This window comes from Rana temporaria, chromosome 5, assembly GCF_905171775.1.
Source record: "Rana temporaria chromosome 5, aRanTem1.1, whole genome shotgun sequence".
Classification (NCBI taxonomy): Eukaryota; Metazoa; Chordata; class Amphibia; order Anura; family Ranidae; genus Rana; species Rana temporaria.
In genome coordinates this window covers 322,165,240-322,190,896 of record NC_053493.1, presented here as the reverse complement: position 1 = coordinate 322,190,896, position 25,657 = coordinate 322,165,240, and the positions used below count along the sequence as shown (strand labels likewise).

General features: G+C 41.5%; 1 protein-coding gene across 1 annotated transcript in view; it reads right to left on the bottom strand.

The window, feature by feature from the left end:
- LOC120940997 (lipoxygenase homology domain-containing protein 1-like) overlaps nt 1-25,657 on the bottom strand; it is a 470,937-nt gene that overhangs the window by 62,194 nt on the left and 383,086 nt on the right. Inside the window, exons 45-48 of the mRNA XM_040354208.1 lie at nt 21,489-21,747; nt 13,215-13,456; nt 7,950-8,076; nt 5,587-5,735 (exon numbers count right to left, since the gene is read on the bottom strand). Coding sequence (XP_040210142.1) covers nt 5,587-5,735; nt 7,950-8,076; nt 13,215-13,456; nt 21,489-21,747 — 777 coding nt within the window. The remainder of the gene's footprint in view (nt 1-5,586; nt 5,736-7,949; nt 8,077-13,214; nt 13,457-21,488; nt 21,748-25,657) is intronic.

The window sequence follows — 25,657 nt, the reverse complement described above, 5'->3', positions numbered from 1 at the left end:
AGTGTGACGTCATCTACTTGGGCTGTCATCCTGACAACATGTTTCGGGGGTGGCCCTTCTTCAAGTTATAGCAAAATTGGCTGTGTGCGTTCAGAACACTATGTATTTCAGCAAATCATGCTTCTGTGTTTACAAGTGACAATAGTGAGCAGCAAGCACAGAGAAGGTAGATCTCTGTTCTGCCACGACCCAGCTGGAAAAAAGACCTGATTATACATAAGTCTTCTCAGAAGCACCTTGACCCGATTCGCACTAATACATTTACTCATAAGTAAGCACGTTATTGTGACATATCAAGGTGCTTCTGAGATGACTGCTGTATAATGTTTTATAATAATAAACTCTTTTTAGATTCAGAAGATCCTTTGGTATGAGACCATTTTCATTTTCTATCCTGATAGGTTACATTCTTTGTTCCAGGTAGAAGACTTGCCATACATATGTGTTTGGCAGTTCAGGGTTATAGTAATGGTTTTATGCATCTAAGTTTATAATATGCATATTAACAATGTGGTAAGGCACAGTTTTATACACTGCTAATATGATTAAAAAGCAGGAGATGATACACAACAGGCTGGCTTATATTTCAAGTGAGACAAATTGGTCAGCTTGGCAAACTTCAGGCAAATTAAGTATTATGATGGGAATTAGGCCCAAATTATTTACTGTAGAATGCAATTACCATCATCTCATATTCTCTATCTCGGCTGATTAAAAGACATGAGTATTTTATATTCCTGGATCCCATGACTTAGGATGTTGCAGCTGTTTGTGTCTAATTTTGCATGTTGCCAACATAATAATAACATTTGATAAAATAAATGTTAGAATCTGAACAATTCTCTGAAACTGAGAAACATTAACCTTCTTTTTAATTAAGTAATTGAAGTAACTTTCTTGCTGGAAAAAAATACTTTAAGCAACAGATAGCATGGATTCGTGAAAGACAGAAGTAGTCAGAAAAACCTGATTTCTTTTTATAAGGGGGTAAGTAAAACCTTAGACAGAGGGGTGGCTGTGGACGTGTTATACTTGGATTTTGCAAAAGTGTTTGACACAGTTCCTTACACCCAGCTAATATGTAAGGTAAAGTCTACATGCCTGGAAAAATCAGTTTGTAGATAGAAAACTGGCTAAAAGACAGAATTCATAAAGTAGTGGTTAATGATTCTTACTCTGAATGGTCTAAGGTTATAAGTGGTGTTCCCTAAGGTTCAGTGTTGGGACCCCTAGTTTTTTATATATTTATAAATGATATTGGGTCTGGGATTAAAAGTACTATTTCAGTCTTTGCAGATGACACCAAGCTATGCAGTGGAATCACATCCTTACAGGATGTCTCAACAACGCACAATCCGACCTCAATGCACTGTTTAATTGGTCAACTATGTGGCAAATGAGGTTCAATGTTGATAAATGTAAAGTTATGCACTTGGGGGCATGCATCATACATACAAGGGGGAGTACAACTGGGGAATCAATGGTGGAGAAGGACGTGGGTGTTCTGGTAGATCATACACTTAATAATAGCATGCCAAGGTGCAGTTTCCAAAGCGAGCATAATCCTTTCTTGTATTAAGAGAGGTATGGGCAGCAGAGAGAGAGATATCATTTTGTCCCTCTACAAATCATTAGTAAGACCTCAACTGAAATATTCTCGGGGACCAGTTCACAAAAAGGATATTGGGGACCTGGTGAGCGCAGAGAAGTGCAACCAAACTGATAAGAGGCATGGAGGAGCTCAACTATGAGGATAGTTCAGAGGAACTTAATTTATTCTCTTTTGAGAAGAGGAGATTAAGGGGGATATAATCAACATTGTAATGATCTGGGGTGATTAAGCTCCAGTGGTGAATGTGAGTTAAAAAAAATCATGTCATTCCCGATTGCATTTTTAAGGGCATGGATGCATTATTCAAAATAAACAAAGTTCAAAAATAAACATCAGATTCCCTCGCAGGGGTATTCAGCATTACAGTCTTGCTTCAGAACCAGCATTCAGCCTTCCTGGCTAAAAATGCAGCTCTCCTGCTCAGGCCTTACACTTTAGTCCTTGGTTTGTCTTCCCCAGACCTGACACTCAGCACTTCTGTGCTTGCAGCTTCATGCTGCACTGGCTCGATCCCTCCTAGGCCAGAACCCCTGTCTGCCGGGCGGAGCTGTCTCTAAGCATGAGCACTGATCTCTATTCCTGGGAGGATTATGAAGCCAGCGCCAAGGTGTGCAATTAGCAAGCCTACCAAAATGAGGCATACACTGCTCATATGCACCTGTGACATGGGGTCACATCTCCACAACATGCATAAATACATTCACTTTAAGGTCACTCTTTACATCTGAAGGAAAGGAGATTTAATCTCCAAATGCAGAAAGGCTTCTTCACAGTAAGAGCTGTGAAAATGTGGAATCAGTAGACTCCCCCTAGAGCTGGTTCTGTCCAGCTCAGTAGATTGCTTTAAAAAAGGTCTGACATGATTGTTATTTAAAACAAATGTGAATCTTTAATATCACGTTAACTGTTTAATTTAGGGCAGCCCTCAAAAATTCACTCTTTTACTCGCATTTTGCGAGTATAATTTTTTCCAGGGCGAGTGAGGACGGGGCTGAACCAGGCTGACAGTTTTCTGGCTGAAGCGATCAGCCAGGAAACTGTCAGGCGGCAGGGCTGGACTGCCCTGGCGCTGCTTTGAGCGAGGCTGCAGTAGGACACCTTCATTGCAGGACAATACAGTGTCCCGCAATGAAAGTTACAGTTTGGGAACAGGGGTGGACCGAGCCGCCATAGCGCTGGCTCTGCTTCCACCTACTACTGATCACTGGTTGCTATAGCCGCTTGGCGTCTGGCAACCAGTGATGTCACTGCCCACGTTGAAAGCAGAGGAGGATTTCACTTCCTCCTCCTCCGCGCTAGTGCTGCTGGGGAGTCATGCTGCTGGTTCTCTTACCTCCGCTCCAGTGACTGGCTTGCTGCTTGGCTGTGGGGTGTTTCTGTTCCCACAGCTGTGAGGCATCTCTCCCTCCCTCCCCCCTCCTGCCCACCTCACACTAACACACAGACTGAAGTCCCCCCCCCCCTTATCCTTGGCTCGGATGTCAGGAGGGAAGGAGGGGGAGGAGAATGGACACACAGCTATGTGACTATGTAACTTTTGTCTGCATGAATAAATTCTAGATGTGTCATAATATAAAGCAACATTAAATTAACAGTACCTTTTATCATAAGAATGCAGTCTTTGGGCACCCATCTAGAGACTGTGCTTAGAACTAAAAGGAGCATCTTGGGGGAATGCTGTTATCAGTCTGCTCTATGATAGGGTGCAGTAACTTGCTGTAAAATATGTGTTACCATGCGTTGCATGCAGGGCAGTGACATATGTTGTGGTGCCATTCACTGTAAACTCCACTTGCATTGTAATACACCACATGCATGGATGTTAACGATCTGTGCATTGTTGAGTAAAAATAATTGTATGAACGGCTATAGTGTGTTGTGAAGCTTTGGCAATGCATTCAAAACAAATAGGCTGCTTAACCACTTGCCGACTTGCTCACACCAATATACGTCGGCAGAATGTCTCTCCTGCGCAAACTGACGTACCTGTAGGTCAGTCTGTAAAAGTAAGATAGCGGGCAATATATAGTACAAAAAATAAAAACTGCAGAGGTAATCAAATACCACCAAAATAAAGCTTTATTTGTGGGGAAAAAAAGGACATCAATTTTGTTTGGGTACATTCATTGTACGACCGCGAAATTGTCAGTTAAAGCGACACAGTGCCGTATCGCAAAAAATGCTCTGGTCATTAACCACTTGTCGACCACCGCATGCCGATTTACATCGGCAGAATGGCAGGGGCAGGCAAATGGCCATACCTGTATGTCCCTCTAAATTTGCTGTGCCGCGGAAGTGTGCCCGTGGGTCTCGCAAGCTCAATGTTTGCCGGCAGCCCGTGATTGTGACACGGAGAGGCATTGTAAACAAGGCATTTCCCTGTTCTGCCTAGCAACATGGCAGGGATCTACTACTCCCTGTCATCACACTTAACCCCTTGATCGCCCCCTACTGTTTAACCCCTTCCCTGCCAGTGTCATTTATACAGTAATCAGTGGCTATTTGTATCTCTCATCTATAAATGACAATTGTCCCAAAATAGTGTCAAAAGTGTCTGATGTGTCTGCTATAATGTTGGAGTCCTGATAAAAATTATTTTTGAAACAGATACAGAAGTTAGGCAACATGTTGAGATGAGCAAATGGAATGAGAAGCTGACAGTGGGTGACCGCAATATTGTGTCAATCTCGCTCCCTTTCTCTGCAAGATTGACCACCTACGAGCCCCATCGCGGGAGCCAGCGCCGAGCTGGCCGCGATGGAGACAAAGCCGTCATAGAAGCGATGGGAGATCCGACTTGAAATCCCGCCAATTCTAGGTGCGGCATTGGTATGCATTCCTGAGAGGGAGAATCCACGCCAATTTTTAAATAAAAATACCGACATGGGTTCCCCCCCCAGGAGCATACCAGGCCCTTCCCCACTCCCTTCCTGGCCGGCCGGGTAGCGTGCTTTGGATACGGGTCTGGTATGGATTGTAGGGGGGCGTTTTTTCGGCGTAGGGGGGGTCTCCTTACAACCCATACCAGACCTAAGGGCCTGGTATGCTCCTGAGGGGGGGGACCCATGTCGGTTTTTTATTTAAAAATTGGCGTGGAGTTCTCCCTCAGGAATGCATACCAAATGCCACACCTAGAATTGGCGGGAATCCAAGTCGGATCTCCCGTCGCTTCTATGACACGCTCGCTGGAATGTGCTTTGTCTATTCCAGTGAGTGCGAGATGTCGGCACCATGTCGCCGAGAATCAGCGCGATGCTGTCGTGCTAGAAACACATTCTCGGCAACATGTACTGTGATGTCATAGTTTGCGCTACTACTTGATTTCTCTAGCTAATAAAATACCAATTGGAACTGATTGGAAGGATGATGTGGTGGTCGGCTTTAAAGTAAACTGGTCCAACAGGTAATATTTTTGTCTTTGTTCCAATACTTTGTGCAATGGTGCTACTAATGTAAAGCCTCGTACACACGATAGGTTAACCAGAGGACAACGGTCTGAAGGACCGTTTTCATTGGTCAAACCCGATCGTGTGTGGGCCCCATAGGTTATTTAACCATAGGTTAAAAAAAAGCCAACTTGCTTTAAAATTAACTTATGGATTCCTAACCGATAGGTCAAAACCAATTGTTAATAGGCACGACCATCGGTTAAAAATCCACGCATGCTCAGAATCAAGTCGACGCATGCTTGGAAGCATTGAACTTCGTTTTTTTCAGCATGTCGTTGTGTTTTACGTCACTGTGTTCTGACATGATCGGTTATTTAACCTATGGTGTGTAGGCGTGACGGACCATCAGTCAGCTTCATCGGTTAACCTAAGACAACGGTCCTTCAGACCATTGTCCTCTGGTTAACCTATCGTGTGTACGAGGCTTAGGAGTGCAAATAAGTATGCAACAGCATTCATGCCATAAAATCAAACTAGCACTTACAAACATTTGACACAAAAGCTTAAAAATCATATAAATCCTACCTTTTCTTTGGAAGACAAATCTTTCTTTTTACAAATGAGCTTTCTTCTCCCAGTGTTGCCCAACGTTCCACCCAGTGTGATGAACAGTACCGTATCTGTAACTGGCTTCGGTATTTGCGTAAAATTAATATAGAGGCCATAAGACTTCACTGCAAGTAAGAACAAACAGGTGATCAGCATTGTGTTTTAAAATGCTGCATATTCTAAAAATATTTAAATTATATTTATTAGTTAAACATTTTTCATATTTCAAATTTAACTTTATAGAAAATTATGACTTTTTGTGAAAAAAAAGAAAAAGAAAATTATATAAAATGTGTATGCACTTTTTAAAATAATATTAAAAGCACTGCTGCTAATATCATAGGTAGTTATATGGGAAATAAATGGGAGGAATATGACTATGGCAAAAAAAAAAAAAATGTTGTTTCTATTACCTGTATTTGAAAACTAGTAAAAAAACGTTTCTGCTTTAATCTTAAAGTGATTGTAAACGATCACCTTGTAAAACAACCTATTCAATTTAAAACTAAAATTAAAGGCAAAACTTTTGTGTATGAATATATATAAAACAAAAAGATAGATATCCTTTTTAACCTATTTTATAAGTGATCACATTCCCTCTGTTGCCTTTTTACTCAACTGCCTATTAGCTGGGGGAGGAGAAGCAGCAGCACACTGAACTTTTCAGTGAATGGCTGTGCAAAGGGGAAGGTTTTAAATTTTTCCTATGGATAAAAAAACGATCGTCTGTGTGGAAGTCCATCGTCCAAAAATCCACGCATGCTCAAAATCAAGTCGACGCATGCTCGGAAGCATTGAACTTCATTTTTCTCAGTACGTCGTAGTGGACATCGATGGACACAATCAGATTTTTGACCGATGGTATGTACTGTAGGCAAGACTGATGAAAGTCAGCTTCATCGGATATCCGGCGAAAAAATCCATCGGCGTAGATTCCATCATATATCCGATCGTGTGTACAGGGCTTTAGAGTAACAGACACTTTAAGTGTTTGTGTAATTCTTCTAACACTTCTTTTTAAAGCAGTGACAGGAATACTGGCCTATATTCTAGTAAAGGATGTTGAGTTTAGACGAGTTGTGAAGAACAGAGGGCCAGATTCACGTAGATGAGCGGCGGCGTAACGTATCGTAGATACGTTTCACCACCGCAATTTTTCATCGCAAGTGCCTGATTCACCAAGCACTTGCGATGAAAACCTACGCCGGCGGCCTCTGGAGCAAGGCGGGCCAATTCAAATGGGCGTGTGCCATTTAAATTAGGCGCGCTCCCGCGCCGGACCTACCGCACATGCTCCGTTTCCGAACTCCCGCCATGCTTTTCGTGAAGTGACGTCATTTTTTCGAACGGTGACGCGCGTAGCATAATTCTGTATTCCCGGACGGCTTACGCAAACGACGTTATTTTTTAAATTTCGACGCGGGAACGACGGCCATACTTTATACAGCAATACGATTGCTGTGTAAAGTTAAGGCACCAAAAAAAAGACTAACTTTGCGACGGGAAACTAGACTAGCGGCGACGTAGCGAACGTGAAAAACCGTTGTGAATCGCCGTAACTCCTAATTTGCATACCCGACGCTGGTTTACGACGCGAACTCCCCCCCCCCCAGCGGCGGCCGCGGTATTGCATCTTAAGATCCAACAGTGTAAAACAATTACACCTGTCGGATCTTATGGCTATCTATATGTAACTGATTCTATGAATCAGTCGCATAGATAGAACAACAGATATGACGGCGTATCAGGAGATACGCCGTCGTATCTGCTCTGTGAATCTGGCCCAGAGTGTGTTAGTACAGTCAAAGCCAGGAAGATCATTTGCACTTTCTAGCCTCTTTTCCTTAAACTCCCCAGGTGTATGAAACCTGTTTAGGATTGCTTTGAATCTTTTGATATAACGATGTTCCGTACATACTGCCTTCTCCCCTAACTTTCCAGTTTGATAGTTGTCTAAATAACAAAACATTTGAGCTTAAAATGAAGTAAAACCATTTAGAGGCATGCAAGAAGCTGCTAAAGATTGTTCCAATTGTCCCCAATTGTCATGAACCACCTCAGTGTGGATGACTATATGTGTTCCAGATCAGGTCATCTACAACCTAGAAAAGGGAATCCCCTGGGACCTGGTCTGCATGATTGTACCAGCTATGACTAAGCACTGAAGCTACAGTGCGAAACGTTAGCTTTTGTTCAAATTTTTTTGCTGTGGCATGTTTATTTTGTGATCGATTTTAAATAAAAGAACATTTTTGGAGGGCGGCTGTCCAAGTTTCCTTCGTATTTTTGGTCTGCATGATTATTGGACATTTTATAATGTAAATAAATAAATAACAAACTTGTTAACAGAGGACCAGTTGAATCCAAGACTGGAAGTTCCGCAACTAATTTGTTTAATTTGCTGCTGAACATTTGAAGAAATGGAAACTCCAAAATCTTGCCACTCTGTTGGTGTTCTAGTCTCACCTAAAAAAAGAAACACAATCCAAACATTTATAAACCATTTAGAAATGTTAACAATTACTGTACTGAATAATCTAGCTTTTGATGCACTACCCACCTATGGTAATAGTTGATGTGACATCTATATACACATCCAAATCTCTTTGTTGAAGCTATAGAGTAATTAAAGTGGATGTAAGCCCGATTCATGAAATTTGAGCTGGGCACATATATCTGCAGTATTTTGTTATCTCTTTTCAATGAGCTAAGTCCTAGGCCTCGTACACACGACAGGACATGTCCGATGAAAACGGTCTGCGGACCGTTTTCATCGGACATGTCCGCTGCATGATTTTGGTCTGATGGCTGTACACACCATCAGACCAAATTTCCCACTGGACAGCAAACGCGGTGACATGGCCACGCCATCGCCATGACGATGACGTGACGACGTGCGCGACTCTGGAAGGTCAATTCTTCCACGCATGCGTCAAATCACTTTGACGCATGCAAGGGCTTTCGGCTGAACGGACATGTCCGGTGAGTCGTACAGACGACCGAACATGTCCGACGGACAGGCTTCCAGCGGACATGTTTCTTAGCATGCTAAGAAAAATTTGTCCGCTGGAAACCTGTCCGATCCGCCGGAAAATTGTCCGGTCGGCCGTACACACGACCGAACATGTCCGCAGAAACTGGTCCGCGGACCAGTTTCAGCAGACATGTTCGGTCGTGTGTACGAGGCCTTATAGGTCTCTTCTGAAAGGTTTCTCTGTTATGATCCTGACATATTTTTTTTACTTTTTAGACAAAAGCAGCCTGAATCTTTTGTCAAAGGAGGTTGCTAAAATAGATTAGCAGAGAGAAGCTCCTATTACAAAACAGCTCTGAGAGTCTCTGCCTATGATGAGAGGGGGTGTGTGCCTTTCCTCCAATCAGCAATGTTGGCTATCTTGGCTGTATGCCCAGACATCACACTCTGTGTTAACCAGGAAGAGAAAATCTCCTAACACTATTTTAACTTTCTAAACAGTATATAAATGTGAACACAGCAGATATACATATAAAACCAATGTAGGGAGATTTGGTTAATCTCTGTGTATCATCTGAGGCTGTTCACTTCACTGGGTGTATGGGGGGTTTACATCCACTTTAGGCTCTGGTGAAGAAGGAGTCTGTAAACTCCCCCCAAACATGTTGGCTCTTTTATTCTATTGAGTATCCAATAAAAGATCACTCTGGGCTCAGTCGATATTGGTGTGGTGCCCCTAATATTCTCTATACATCAGGAATAAAGGCTTGACAAGAGTTTGAACCCTGATTGACCATAACCCATTACAACCAATGCGAAAAACAGTGCCTTGGTTACACAGTTAACTAAAATGTTATTGCTTGCTATGCATTTAGTGCAGTATGTGCATTATGTTTTTTTTTTTGCTGAAAAAGCTTGTAGGTGTTACTATATAGAGAAAGTCCCCTTTTTGTTGTAGGTAGAACATCCCTTTATTATACAAGCTATAAAATATGCTACAAAGAACATTTTTGAACAGAATTACGACATCCACTTCATACCAGCTCACATAGGACCAATTATTGTTTTTATTTATTTTCAAATAAAATCATTAGAGAAAATTAACAGCCTTTTTACTGCTTTACAAGAACACCGCTGTTCACTCCAACTTCCTGCATGTATTCCAGAGAAGGAGATGAATTATTTTATTTAAAGAAACATAAATATTACCGATTTCTTAGCAACTGCCCTTGTACTCATTATATCTAACATCACAAATAGAACATGTCAGGTACGGCAGTATAAACACTATCAATTCCACTGTTATTTCTTTCAATTTCAGTTCATTACTAACAGTTTGCCCATTATTGTATGTGATCTCTGCTGGAAAAGTACCTTCCCCACAGTGATAAACTGGGGTAATGTAAGCAGCACTGTCTAGAAAAAAACAGTTATACCTTCTATGTGAGTGTTTTTGTTTTACGTACACCCTGGAGGTTTGTAAAGAAAAATGTGTTTGTATAAAAATTGTTCTAATGTGGTAAAGGTGGAATGATGCTATATTATTTGTGATTATCTAAGAACGTTCATACAGTTAAGATTCATTGAACAAAGCACAATATAATAGATTTTAACTGGATGTCAGCTAAGGGACATTTACTATATAATCTCTAAAAGCTTTCAGCTGCCCACTTGCCCACTTTTGGTTTAATGAAGTATTATATTTTAGTTTCTATGTTAATCTGTCTACTATGATGCACAACCTGGAGCAAAGCTGGTGTAGGCAGGTGCTTGGCTAGAGGCAGAGAGCTGTTTAGAACACTGTGCTACAATGGACTTCAGCTGTATGGGTTAACTCTACCTTGCCTCCATCTATCAGGGGGATCTGGCAAGCAGAAGGAGCTCAAGAAACTTGATGGGTGGCAGCAATAAATCATTGGAGATGAGGTTCAGGAAAGAAACATTACTGTGGTGGTCTATGGACCATTGGACTACAATTCCCAATGTGAGCCAGGTATGAGAGGAGAGAAAGTTGTATTTTCTCAGGCTCAATACTAAAGAACTTTCTCTTTGCTGTGAGGAGACTGAGGTGTGCACATTGCTTCTCCTGTGTGCATAACAACCTGTTACAAGCCTGTGGCCATGTGCTGAGGTTTATGCCGCGTACACACCATCACTTTATGTGATGAAAAAAAACGACATTTTTAAAAACGTCACTTTAAATGACCGTGTGTGGGGGAAAACGTAGTTTTATGTCTTGTGAAAAACGACAAAAAAAATTGAAGCATGCTTCAATTTTATGTGTTGTTTTTCAAAACGTCGTTTTTTACTTCACAGAAATTGACCGTGTGTAGCAAAAAACGTTGTTTAAAACAACGTTTTTAAACCCGCGCATGCCCAGAAGCTAGTTATGAAGCGAGCTTCAATGGAAAAGAGTGGTGAGCGTAACCTCGCTTTGCTAGAACATTGTGAGAAAAACGATGGTGTGTAGGCAAAATCGTCTTTGAAAACTGAAGTTTCAAAAACTTCGTTTTTTACTTCACAGAAAATGTCGTTTTTTTTTCATCACATAAAGTGATGGTGTGTACGGGGCATTACTCACTCTAGGCAGACCAGAAGTGAGCTGACATGTAAACAGTGAGACCCCTGTTGCTGTATTCCTGGAACTTGTAAAAGGACAGTGCTGCCATTGACCTGTTGCTGCTAGCAGAGACTTAGCACATAGGGACTGGCCATCTAAAAAACAGTACTATTCACTGCATAAAAGACTTTACTAGGACTGCACTCATGTGCACCACCATAAGGACTGAGCCCCAAGGATAGCCGGCTGAAGAACTAGGGCAAAAGACTGCTTACTCAAATAGCTGCTTCACAAGAACTTTGCTTATTGTCCATAGTAAGAGGTAACTCTTTAGGAAAATTTAAATTTCATTGCTGCCATTCATATAGAGTGCACTCTAAATTGGCTATATCCTACTGTTCACAGAGTTTTTGCAGTATTAATTATTATTGTTGTTACTGTTCTCTAAAGCCATTACCTATTGCTGATTTTGTGGATTGCCAGGTTTGTTATAATTTAGCTGCATAGAACTCAATTGTATGTTGCTATAGCCTAGTGAACATATTGGTTAGAGAGCTGTGATTGACCTAATCCTTTAATTACTCATGTGGGTGCATACTGCTATTTACTGGAAACTGTGACAATATATTTGGTTAATTTCCCACTAACCAGTCTGATATTTGCTTTTTTATAATGTACATTAGTTGTGTGCATGGTATCTATATTTGTGCTCCCAGTAGTAGTGCAGTATCCATTTGCTTAATGTGGTGTGTCAATGGGGCTGAGGTTGTTTTTAGAGTTGAGTCAGAAGAACAAAGAACCCAATCTACCAAGTGGCTCCTGCATGAATAGCACCACACTGACCACACACCAGATTTTGCTTAGATGTGCTAGATCAGCAACATTTCAACCTAAACACTCCATGCAATGTATACTGAGTCTAAAATCTCAGTCTACATAGTTTGTGATTTTTATGATGTCACAGATTAGATCTAAGGAAATTCAACCTACATTAGCTTCTTACAGCTTCAGAAATATAGTGGTAAGTAAAAAATGCTATAACTATACAACTAATTTTATTTTTAAAATAAATGTATTTTTTATTTTTTTAACAATCCTTGCCTCCAAAATATTTGTGTTTTCCCTTGCTAATTGTCACTCTGTGATGCTCAATATGCTGAAGGAGACTTGACATTCATGGACAGCATTTGCACCAAAGTTACTGTCTAACTAAATTCTCATTCCATTAATCCTTTAGACTGACATACGGTATACATCAGGGATATGCAATTAGCGGACCTCCAGCTGTTGCAAAACTACAAGTCTCATGAGGCATAGCAAGACTCAGACAGCCACAAGGATGACACCCAGAGGCAGAGGCTTGATGGGACTTGTAGTTTTGGTATACATGCATGCTCATGTGATATGTGCATTCAGATTTATGAAAGAAACATCTTTTGGAGATTGACTGGTACCTAGATGCCCAACTGTTCAGTGAAGTCTATCACCAGATTTGGGCTATATTATTATTGGCTCTTTCTTAATTGTCTGTTTGAGAATAACATTTGTAAAGAAAACCTGTAATAAGTACAAGCATTGTAAACTGCGACGGAGATAGACATACTGGGATATCCAGGTGCCTCTACATAGATTATGTTGTCTTCTAGGGCCCACTAAAATAAAAATGTCAATTACAAGCAAGACAAAGGTGCTTGACCTAACCCCTGCTGTCTTCTCTGACCTTTTATTGGCCATGCATTTGAAAGGCAACCTCAGTGACCATAGGTGGGTTACAAGAGAGGGCAGAACCAAGCACCTACTACCTAGTTGATATTTATATATGAATACTAAACTGCCTCAGGTTTAGTGGCTTCAGAAGATAATTGGGGCTACATATGGGCACTGATAACCCTAGGTCATTTTATTATACTTGACTGCAGAAGCACAACAAATTGTAAAATACAAAAAAATAGATGTAAAACTACTCCAGCAATTGAGTTTCCAGCAAATTCCAGTCATTATAGAAACCTGCAACAAAAATAATCAAACTGGTATTATGTCAGCCCAATTTACAATCTGCATCATTCTTACCATTCTGCAATACCAGCTGCTGTCTTTGTCATCATCCTCCATTTGCAGTCTGATTTTGCTGATGGGTCCAAGATTGCTGCTAAGATCCACCATTTTGTGAAACGTGCTGCTTCCTGTCAATGTGCCCTTTGAAAATACTAATGGTTCATAATTTCCTTTTTCACAGCATATTGTCAGAGAAACTGTAGAATTGGTTCCAGGCTGTGCAATATCATCAGTCTCAATGGAAACAATGAGTGTCCCTGAATGTATGAGATAAACATGTAACATAATTCACATATAAAGTCATGTTAGGTTGGAATTTCTCAGAAAGCATTTCTAACAATGTCTGTCTTTTGGACACAAAACAATGCAAATGAATCAGGAATACTCCAGTCAATTAACAACTAAAATGTTAGACCACAATAAGTGATACAGCAGATAAGTTGTATATTTAAAGGGGTTGTAAAGGTAAAAAAAAAATCCCTAAATAGCTTCCTTTACCTTAATGCAGTCCTCCTTCACTTACCTCATCCTTCGATTTTGCTTTTAAATGTCCTTATTTCTTCTGAGAAATCCTCACTTCCTGTTCTTCTGTCTGTAACTACACACAGTAATGCAAGGCTTTCTCCCTGGTGTGAAGAAAGCCTCTTGAGGGGGAGGGGGCGAGCAGGCAAGACAGGACACTCTCTATGTTGCAGATAGAGAAAGGAGCTGTGTGTTAGTGGACGTCCTGACACTCCTGCTCGCCCCCTCAAGAGGCTTTCTCCACACCAGGGAGAAAGCCTTGCATTACTGTGTGAAGTTACAGACAGAAGAACAGGAAGTGAGGATTTCTCAGAAGAAATAAGTACATTTAAAAGCAAAATCGAAGGATGAGGTAAATGAAGGAGGACCGCACTAAGGTAAAGGAAGCTATTTAGGGAAAAAAATGTACCTTTACAACCCCTTTAAGAGCCAGTCCATCAAAAACTGATTTTCAGTGTTTGGTAGATGCAGGAGAGTTAACTCACATGACAGGATCTTATATCTTTTAGACACTGTTCCTGTATCTGCACACTGCTGAGGCCATTATGATGGGTTTCTACTCTCCCCACGGGATTTTTTTGAGGCATTTTTTAAAATGCTGAATAAAACAGGAGATGCTGGAACACACAAACATGGGTGGGAACATGAAAGATTCTGTCTGACTGCAACAGGAGTTAGGAATTGGCAGGAGATCTTACTGTAGGAGTGCCCAAGACATATGTATAAGAAGTCATATGTTCAGGTAAACTGAACCTTTAGAACTGACCTCCAGAAATGTAGTAGGAAAGGAAGGATGGAACCTCATAGCGCAACTTGTGACACAGCATATATTATACATATATTAATTTCAGGGCAGTTTTAAATTTGCCACCTGAGTACCAGGATCTCCCTTCAGAACATCATTGTGGGGTCATTGTATTCATTTGCTGTGGTTCCTCAGAGTCCATGCTTCTATTAGGGTGGAACAAGTGAGAGAGCATCACCCTTTTGAGAACTCTAGGCAAGACCCAACTTGGCCTAACATTACAACACATGTATCAAGACCACACTTCTCCGATATTCATCACATTGACGTGATTAAGATACATCTCCCCTGGAAAGTATAACCACTTTCCAGGCCCAGATTGCCTGTTTAACAAAATAAATGCTTTACTCATACACCTTCTGCAATGTATTTTCCAAAATTTACATCTCAGATACCTGTGCAGCCACACACTTTGTACGATTCCAACTCAACTTCAATAGAGAGACACGTGTCCACAAAGTTCCTCTGGTTTCCTTTCATATATTTTTACCAACCAAGGGGATACAGTCCACCTTTCCTCCCCTCCCCATTATGGAGTAAACCAAATTCACCCCCCAAAGGGGAGCGAACATCCCAGCACCTTCACAGGCTGTGCTATGAGCAGGTCCTTAGATGAGCAGAATCCATCAACAGCCTTTTCTCCACCTACCATTGCCTATAAAATGTGGCAAGCAGTATGAGAGGCAGGAAGAAGTTACTATGCAACCCAGAGGCTGGATTAAAATAAAATATAAGATAGATTGTTTTTTCTGACAAATGATTTTCAATATTATGCAGTCAGCCATATAGTCCAGGAACTCCTCACTTTTTTCCACCTCAGTGATTTTTACCTACAGGTAAGCCTATAATAAGGCTTACCAGTAGGTACAGTAAATATCTCCTAACTGTGCACCGTTTAGAAGATACTTACATTAGTTTCAGCCAGTGCCATCACCAGCGCATGCACACTGAGCTCTAAATAGATAGTGATATCCATTCAGAACCATGTGCTGTGGGCTATGACTCATGTGCGAATGTGCAGGACCACATACTAGCACATTATGACATTATCCTGCTAAGGGCAATTTTTTTTGTGGTTTACTACCGCCCTAAAGGAAATCTATGGTCATAGCATTCACTTTAATTTTATAACACTAGCATTGTAATAGCAATACAAACAGTAGCTATTTTGACAATTCTATGTAAAATTCCCTTTCATGTTATGAGTGCTGCCTGTCTGCTGGTTATCTCTTTTCACTACATCCTAGATTCCCTGCCAGCTTTTCAGCTTCTCCTCTGTGGTTTATTTTAAATTTCTAAGGACTACATATTCCATGATGCCATGCTACCTGAAGGCAGTGGTTCCTGTACTGACTCCACCTCCTGATATTCTCCCTCTTAGCACCTGTGTAGTTCAGAAAGCAGTCTCTGTGAATTTTGTGACACAGCAGTGCCTACTCACAGGGCATAGTCAACATGCGTTTGAATTCTGTGATTCAAGGAAACAAATGTGTGGAGATTGTCACAAAATACATTTAATAAATGTATAGGTTAATAGTAATAGGCTAGAAATGACTGAAATTCTAATGTGTAAATGAATATAGGATTTTACATTTTGACCATAGATGCATTTTAAGAAATGATCCCAGACTGTAAATAGACACTGATGAAGGAACAACACATCTAGGAGGTCATCACTCTGCTCACTCCTCCTAAAATCAACTTCCAGCTGTTGACTGGCTCATAGTCTACCCCCATTCCCTCCACTGAATGTATAATGGCCCATACACACAATCCAAAAATCCAATGGCAGATCGTCTTTTTTTTTTTTTGCATTCTAGTCGCATATTGAAAAGGAAGAGTTTACTGAAGTTATGCAAATTCTCATACAACAGAATAAAAAATCTGAAGTGATGTAATGTGCTGTAGTGTATTTGTATTGTAATTTGGAATGACAACTGTACTAATTAAAACGAAAATCGTACAATCTGATATTGTACAAGAAAACATTTTGTGCTTGTCCGATTTGATAATATCGGATAACCAGTCGTGATCGGCTTTTGAAAGCTGTGTACTAACAACATAGGTGTGCACAGCCTATTGCATTTGAGTGTGTGCATGTGTATATACCGTATTTATCGCGGTATAACGCGCTCCCGCATATACCGCGCACCCCTAAAGTGGCCCCGAATCCTGTGGAAAAAAAGTTTTTTTTGTACTTACAGTTTTGGTGTCTTGCGCGGCGTCCATCGGCGGCCTCGTCGGGTCCGTCTGCGGCTTCGGGTGTCCTCTTCGTCGGGTCCGGCGTCCTTCTGCGGCTTCGGGTGTCCTCTCCGTCGGGTCCGGCGTCCGTCTGCGGCTTCGGGTGTCCTCTTCGTCGGGTCCGGCGTCCTTCTGCGGCGTCCTCACGTCCTCTCCGCTCGTTTCCCGCGCCGAGTTTTGAATACTGCGCCGACATATACAGAGCGCAGTACACTCGTGTATTGTCGGCAATGCTCGGCAACTGTCGCGCTGACGTCCTGTACGTCCAGGACGTGAGCGCGGAAGGAGCCGAGACTGCCCGACTATACCCGAGTGTACTGCGCTCGGTATATGTTGGCACAGTATTCAAAACTCGGCGCGGGAAAGCGGGTATCGGCGTATACCGCGCACCCACAATTTTGCCCTGATTTTCAGGACAAAAAAGTGTGCGGTATACGCCGATAAATACGGTACAGTATACTGATGATGTCAGTAGGGCAGAGATTGGTGTCAGTAAAGCCTCGTACACACGATAGGTTAACCAGAGGACCATGGTCTGAAGGACCGTTGTCCTAGGTTAACCTATGAAGCTGACTGATGGTCCGTCGTGCGTACACACCATCAGTTAAAAAAAACGATCGTGTTAGAACGTGGTGACGTAAAACACAACGACGTGCTGAAAAAAACGAAGTTCAATGCTTCCAAGAATGCGTTGACTTGATTCTGAGAATGCGTGGATTTTTAACCGATGGTTGTGCCTACTAACGATCGTTTTTGACCTATCGGTTAGCAATCCATCGGTTAAATTTTAAAGCAAGTTGCCATTTTTTTAACCTAAGTTTAAATAACCTATGGGGCCTACACACGATCGGTTTGGACCGATGAAAACGGTCCTTCAGACCAATGTCCTCTGGTTAACCTATCGTGTGTACGAGGCCTAAATGGGGGAATCTGCATCATACAGGATGATTAGGGTGTGCCCATGCACACCTGGCACACCCTGTTCACATGCCAATGACTAACGATCCGATTATCAGACGATCACGCTGAAAGCTGTATTTTTCATACAATTTTTGGATTGTGTGTACGGGCCATAAGTGCTGCTGTGACAGGGAAAACAAGGGGTTGGAATCAGGGCAGGCTCTGATGCTGAGACTAGATGTATGTAAAAAAAATAATTTAAGATTTTTTCGATGTATACATAAAGTATATAAATTAAACAAATGTTTATTTTTTTATATATTTGCCTGGAGTTTAGCATTTATAACACTGTGGGATTGTGATACAGCACATTTATGACATGTATAGAAAAAGTCTGCACTTTCTGAAGCATTAACCAATGTGTTTTATGGAGCATTTTTGCCAACAGTTTATAGATTTCATTTTGGCATGTATCCACAGGGTGCAGTCGCAAGTCACTAAATACTCTAATTGTAAAATATTTATGTCACAAATGTTGTTCCCTTGTTTGTCTTTAATCTGTTCACCGAACCAAAACTAATACAACATAATGTGGATTTACTTAATTATCACCTGGTCTGTTTTTGACCACTGCTTTTATGGGTTTAGACAAGACACAACAGTTAGAAAGAAAGGCATGAAAATATATCCATGTAAAAACACTTGCAGTGCATGCCAATGTTGAATATCACAAATTTTGGGCATACATATTACACAAATTACATGGGTCTACTGTAAAACAAAATATCCTCCTAGTTGATAAATAGGGATATTAGGGCCAAATTCACAGAACAAATACGCCGGGGTATCTACTGATACTCCGGCGTATTTTCAAATTTGCCGCATCGTATCTTAGTTTGTGATTCACAAACAAGATACGACGGCTTTTGGCTAAGATCCGACAGGCTTACGGCTTCGTACACCTTCGGATCTTAGGCTGCAATACTTTGGCCGCCGCTGGGTGGAATTCGCGTCGTTTTCCAGCGTCGGGTATGCAAATTAGAATTTACGGCGATCAACGAACCTACTCGCGTGCGTAACGTCGTTTTTTCCCGTCGCAAAGTTAAGCAATCTTTTTCATTGCTTAACTTTACACCAGCCATGTTAAAGTATGGCCGTCGTTCCCACTTCGAATTAAAAAAAAAAAATTCCGGCGTAAGTACGTTACGCACGTCGCCATTCACAAACACGTAGGGCGCCGTAATTTCGCGCAAAGCACGTTGGGAAAATTGCAAACGGCGCATGCGCAGAACGTTCGACGCGGGAGCGCGCCTAATTTAAATGGTACATGCCCCATTTGAATTAGGCGGGCTTGCGCCGGACGTCTTTACGATACACCGCTGCAAGTTTACAGGTAAATGTTTTGTGAAACAGGCACTTACGCTGAAAACTTGCGGCGGTGTAACGTAAACACGATACCTTAGTGCTTAATAAAAGACATCACATACAAGAATCTTATTGTGTCATTTTTGGAAAGCTTCTGAAGATTTGATCCTTATGCCCTGTACACACGATTGGTTCATCCGATGAAAACAGACCTATGGTTTTTTTCATCAGATATCCGATTAAGCTGACTTTCATCAGTCTTGCCTACACACCATCGGTTAAAAATCCGATCGTGTCCAACGCGGTGATGTAAAACACAACGACGTGCTGAGAAAAGGGAAGTTCAATGCTTCCGAGCATGCGTCGACTTCATTCTGAGCATGCGTGGATTTTTAACCAATGGATTTCCCCACAGACGATCATTTTTTTCTATCGGTTTTTTAACCATCAGATCATTTTAAAACAGGTTCTACGTTTTTTCACTGATGGGAAAAAAAACGATGGGGCCCACACACGATCGGTTCATCTGATGAAAACGATCTATCGGACCGTGTGTACGTGGCATTACAGGTCAAGATGGTACTGCACACTTGGATGAGCCCTTGTTGCTATATTGAAAAAGGACAAGAGCACAGATACAGGAAATTACATCATAACCTTGTAGTTCTACTAGGAAGAATGCTACACTATACCAGCATCAGACATCACCCCCTATTGGCAGAACTACTACTCACAGTATAATTCATGTATATGTATGTTGCGCCTACTTCTCTAAAAACAGCATGCTAACGCTCCCCTCAATTACTTCTCTTCTTATCTTATTTGAATTGCATTCCAGTCCCTTTGCCAGGGTTTACTTACACATCTGCAGAAAAGTGACATAGCAGCCCTTATATCTGGATGTGTAGTGGCAACATATTAAAGCACCCCCATTACTTGTCTGCACTGCTCATTGTTGGGTAGAAGATCTTTATCTGGACCTGAGATCCCTGCACTTTTACCTGCTTATTAGCCCTAAGTTTCCAATAACCTCCTGCTCAGTGCCAGTCCTTACGTCATCCTGAGGAAGTTATAATGATGAAAATGATGGAAGTGGTGGAAAATGATGAAAATGATGGAAGTGACGTCATCACATGAAAGTGATGATTAGTATCTGTTGGAGCCTGTCTATGTTTTATATTATGTAAGTAAAAAATAATATTACACTTCTGGTTTTTAAATGAAACAGAGGGATATATATACTGCACTTTTAAAAGTTGATAGTGGAGTTTGTGGTTCTTCTCTGGAATTGTGGCTGGAGCAACCGCTGAAGAAAGGTGATTGACCCAGAAAATAATAAAGTGTTTTTGGACTTACCTTTTTATGAGGGGGGTCAATTTGGTTTAATAAGCTTTCTGTGTGAATCCACTATTGGTGATTTATTGGTTTTAAAGTGATATGTCACCTTTCCTTCTGATGTGAAATAGCACTGAGGCTCTGATGAAAGAGGTTCGCCTCTGAAACGCGTAAGCCACAGGTGTCGGTCTGATGCCATCTGATCCGCGTTGTTACCGTGGTCGCTGGGCGATACTGTATACCAGTTCAATTGTCTGATAAGCGCTGTCTTTCAACTCTGTTTGTGAGTATGACCATTGTTTTAATCTATCTAATAAAATCCCTTTAAGGCCCCGTACACACGAGAGGATCCATCCGCTGGAATTGATCCGCGGACCGGCTCCAGCGGATAGATCCCCTGGTGTGTACAATCTGGCGGATCTGTTTCTGCGGATTTTTATCCCCTGGGATGGATTTCAAGCAGATAAAAATTTGAAGACATGCTTTAAAATCTATCCGCTTGAATCCATCCCAACGGATTGATCCGCTGGTCTGTACAGACTCACCGGATCAATCCGTCCGAATGAATCCCCCGCATGCGTCGTAATGATTCGACGCATGCGTGGAATTCCTTATATGATAGCGTCGCGCACGTCGCCGCGTCATCATCGCGGCGACGGCGCGACACGTCATCGCGATGGGATTTCGGCGCGGATTTCGATCTGATGGTGAGTACACTCCATCGGATCAAAATCCTCGCAAATCCTCGAGAGGATTTATCCGCGAAAACGGTCCGGTGGACTGTATCCGCGGATAAATCCTCTCATGTGTACTAGGCCTTAGTGATAATGCACTAGGTCGGTGTGCCCTCGTTTTTCTTTTCTTTTATAGCTTTATGAATTCGTGTGATTCTGAGGAGGGCTGCAAGATTTTAGACTTTACACTGAAACTGGATGACATTGCCCTATAGCAGAAAAACACCAGAGCACAGGAAAAAATGTTGTGTGCTATTTTCTATAAGCTGTACAGAGGACAGCACATTTAAATTTTGTATAGTGACAAATAAAGTACATTTGGGAAATAGTATACAATATGGATTATGAAAGGGAGCCAACTGGGTTAATGAAAAGGTTACAATGTACCTTCAGTGAATGCAAGTAGCTGTTGATTCGTTTTGTTGAATTTTCCAAGAAGCTTCAACTTGCAGTCAGTTTGCTTGTCATTTATTGCAGTGTCTAACCAGCGTTGGCATGGAAACAAGTATTTAATATCCGCCTTATCTGACGCTTGTATGGTGATTTGATCTAGATACCATCCAGCTCCATAACCAACAGCGTTGTGCTCAACATGTACTCCACTCAGCATGCCAAGGTCCAAGGCCTTTATTTTAAAGAAGTTTACCTAAAATGACAGCAAGAATTATGTGTACAGCTTAATTTTCTCTCATAAAATATATAGTCAATAAAAAATATTAACTTTCTAAACACAAAAAAAGTGTTATTTTTTTTTATATATTACATCAAGTTAGGATGTGTTAGTTATGTATAGTGTACACTGCAATCACAACTCCGATGTTTGCCGTTTGTATTGAATATGTAAAGCAACCATTTATCTATAAAAAACCTGTTGTATTATATAAATTTGTATACTAATTTACATAATTTACATTTACTGCCTCCTATATGTAGGCCATTGAGGGTGCGGCTTCCGTTGATCTTGCAGTAGTCACACTAAACAAGGAGGCTAGACCCAGGAAAGGCTAGAAAGATTGTTCCTTCTGACCATGAACCTAGAAATAGGTACATGTGGGCTGCTTTGCTTATCTTGATGTTCCTGGCATTGCCCAATGGAATACATGAATTGTGGATTCATATGCTACATTTGATACTACAGTTAGTACATTTTTTTTGTGTTTATGATTATTATTTTCTCTGTTACCATTTGCACTCTATGTTCTGAGTCAGAATCATTATTTTTCTTTTTAGCATGGATGAAATAAGAATACAGAATCACCATTACCATATTCCTAGACCAGCACTAAGATTTGAATATATACATTTTGATATTTTTTTATTTTGTTTCCTCTTCTGGTCTCTTAACCCTTGTGGTTAAAATCAGCAGATAAGCTGTAGGGGAAGAATGTGCAAAGCATGTTGGGAAAAGTCAGAAGACTAACTACAGTTCACCATCTCCCAATGCTGTGTGTTGGTATAGTCAATTAAAAGTAGCTGTGAATGTAAATCCTCCAGTAGCACATTGTAAGTTAGGGCTCTTTCACACGGCTGGACCGAACAAGTCTGCCTGTCAGTTTTTTAGGTGGACCCGATCAGACCCTCCAGTCTCCTCTATGGAGTGGCGGGAGTCAATGGACATGTGTTGACACCCGCTGACCCGATCCTGTTCGCTAAAAACAGAACGGACAGATTCCTTACTGGGCAGGCGGATTCAAACAGAGTCCACCCTGTGTGTAAGTGGCCTTGGTTTTTATTAGAATATTCGCATGGTACAAGGGTTGGAGCTTTTGCAACATAATGACATAGTGACATAATTTAGACATTTACAGCAGCATACTGGCTAGATAAAGCCCTAAATATAGAAAGATAGAATACCTGGCAACTTTTAAATGTTACTTAATAAATTGGGACTAAAGTATCCATACTTACCTGTCCAACGATCCTGCACCAGTGCCGGCATCTTTTTTTGAGTGCCGACCTTTGGACCTCTTCATTGGCCAGTGGAGGATGATGTCACTCCTGCATATACACAGGAGGCCGTCATCCTGGCAGTTGGAGACTAGCCCGGCACTGTAAGCTGGGCTGTGCATGCCAGTCAAGTTCCTCCACCCCAAACTCGCTCATCCATGTGTTTGTGGACCTTGCTTTGTGCACTGGTGAGTAGTCATGTTGGAACAGGAAGGGCCATCCCCAAACTGTTCCCACAAAGTTGGGAGCATTAAATTGTCCACAATGCCTTAAGTGTTCCCTTCACTGGAACTAAGGGGCCAAGACCAACCCCTGAAAAACAACCCCACACCATAATCCTCCCTCCATCAAATTATTTGGACCAGTGTACAAAACAAGGTCCATAAAGACATGGATAAACAAGTTTAGGGTGGAGGAACTTGACTGGCCTGCACAGAGTCCTGACCTAAACCCGATAGAACACCTTTCGGGTGAATTAGAGCACAGACTGCAAGTCAGGCCTTCTCGTCCAACATCAATACCTGACCTCACAAATGCGCTTCTGGAAAGAATGGTCAAACATTCCGATAGACACACTTCTAAACCTTGTGGACAGCCTTCCCAGAAAAGTTGAAGCTATTATAGCTGCAAAGGGTGAGCCAACTCAATATTGAACTATATGGAATAAGACTGGGATGCCATTAAAGTTCATGTGCATGTAAAGGCAGGCATCCCAATACTTTTGGTCATATATAGCTGGATTCAGCTAGGGGCGCGCATCTTTGCGGCGGCGTAGCGTATTTACACTACGCCGCCGTAAGTTAGCTAGGCAAGTACTGTATGTACATTAATCATGAGGTTCTACATCCCTGGACAGTGAGATTGTGGGAAAACTACAATGGGTTTACATTGTGGGACTTTGTCTTAAAGGACTTGTTGAGAAGTTGAAGTGTGTCTATTTACTGTTTACTTTGTATGTGAATGAATGGGGGGACGTATTTGAGGGGTGTCTTTATTGTTACAGGAGGCTTATAGGTTTTGTGATCGTTCTATTCTTTGGGTGTCATAAGAATACTAAAGCTATGAAGGAAAGAGGACAATCTGTACATGTGGAACCAGAGCCATGCAGTGCCTTGAAAAAGTATTCATTCCCCTTCAAATTTTCCACATTTTGTCATATTACAACCAAAATCCTAAATGTATTTTATTGGGATTTTATGTGATAGACCAACACAAAGTGGCACATAATTGTGAAGTGGAAGAAAAATTATAAATGGTTATCAACCTGCAAACCTACCAAGACATGGCCGTTCCACCTAAACTGACAGGCCAGGCAAGGAGAGCCTTAATCAGAGAACCAGCTAAGAGACCCATGGTAACTCTGGAGGAGCTGCAGAGATCCACACCTCAGATGGGAGAATCTGTCCATAGGACAACTATTAGTTGTATACTCCACAAATCTGACCTTTATGAAGGAGTGGCAAGAAGAAAGCCATGAGACGTCCCGTTTGCAGTTTGCGAGAAGCCATGTGGGGGACACAGCAAACATGTGAAAGAAGGTGCTCTGGTCAGATGAGACCAAAAAGTAACTTTTTGGCCTAAAAGCAAAACGCTAATTGTGGCAGAAAACTAACACTGCACATCACCCTGAACACACCGCACTTTTCTTCAGCAGGGACAGGGAAGCTGGTCAGAGTTGATGGGAAGTTGCTGGATGGGGCCAAATACAGGGCAATCTTGGAAGAAAATCTGTTAGAATCTGCAAAAGACTTGAGACTGGGGTGGAGGTTCCCCTTCCAGCAGGACAATGACCCTAAACATACAGCCAGAGCTACAATAGAATTGTTTCGATTAAAGCATATTAATGTGTTAGGCCCCGTACACACGACCGAGTTTTTCGGCAGAATTCAGCCAGAAACTCGATCGGAGCTGAATTCTGCTGAGAAACCCGGGCGGGTGTACACTTTTGGCCGAGGAAGCCGACGAGGATCTCGGCGAGGAAATAGAGAACATGTTCTCTATTTCCTCGTTGTTCAATGGGAAATTTCGGCTCGCCGAGATCCTCGGCGGCTTCACAAGGAACTCGATGAGCAAAACGATGTGTTTTGCCCGTCGAGTTCCTCAGACGTGTGTACGAGGCCTTAGAATGGCCCAGTCAAAGTCCAGACCTAAATCCAATTGAGAATCTGCAACAAGACTTGAAAATTGCTGTTCAAAGACGCTCTCCATCCAATCTGACAGAGATTGAGCTATTTTGCAAAGAATAATGTGCAAAAATGTCACTTTCTAGAGCTGGTAGAGACATCCCCAAAAATACTTTTTTCTACAAAGTATTGACTCAGGGGGGCTGAATACAAATGCACGCCACACTTTTCACATATTTATTTGTAAAATATTTGGAAAACCATTTATCATTTTCCTTCTATTTCACAATTATGTGCCATTTTGTGTTGGTTTATCACCTAAAATCCAATACAATACATTTAAATTTTTGGTTGTAACATGACAAAATGTGGAAAATTTAAAGAGTACGAATACTTTTTCGAAGGCCCTGTATACCAGTCCACCACCCTTGAAAATACATTTAAATGTATAATTTTGATAAAGAGCATTATTTGTATGACATTGCA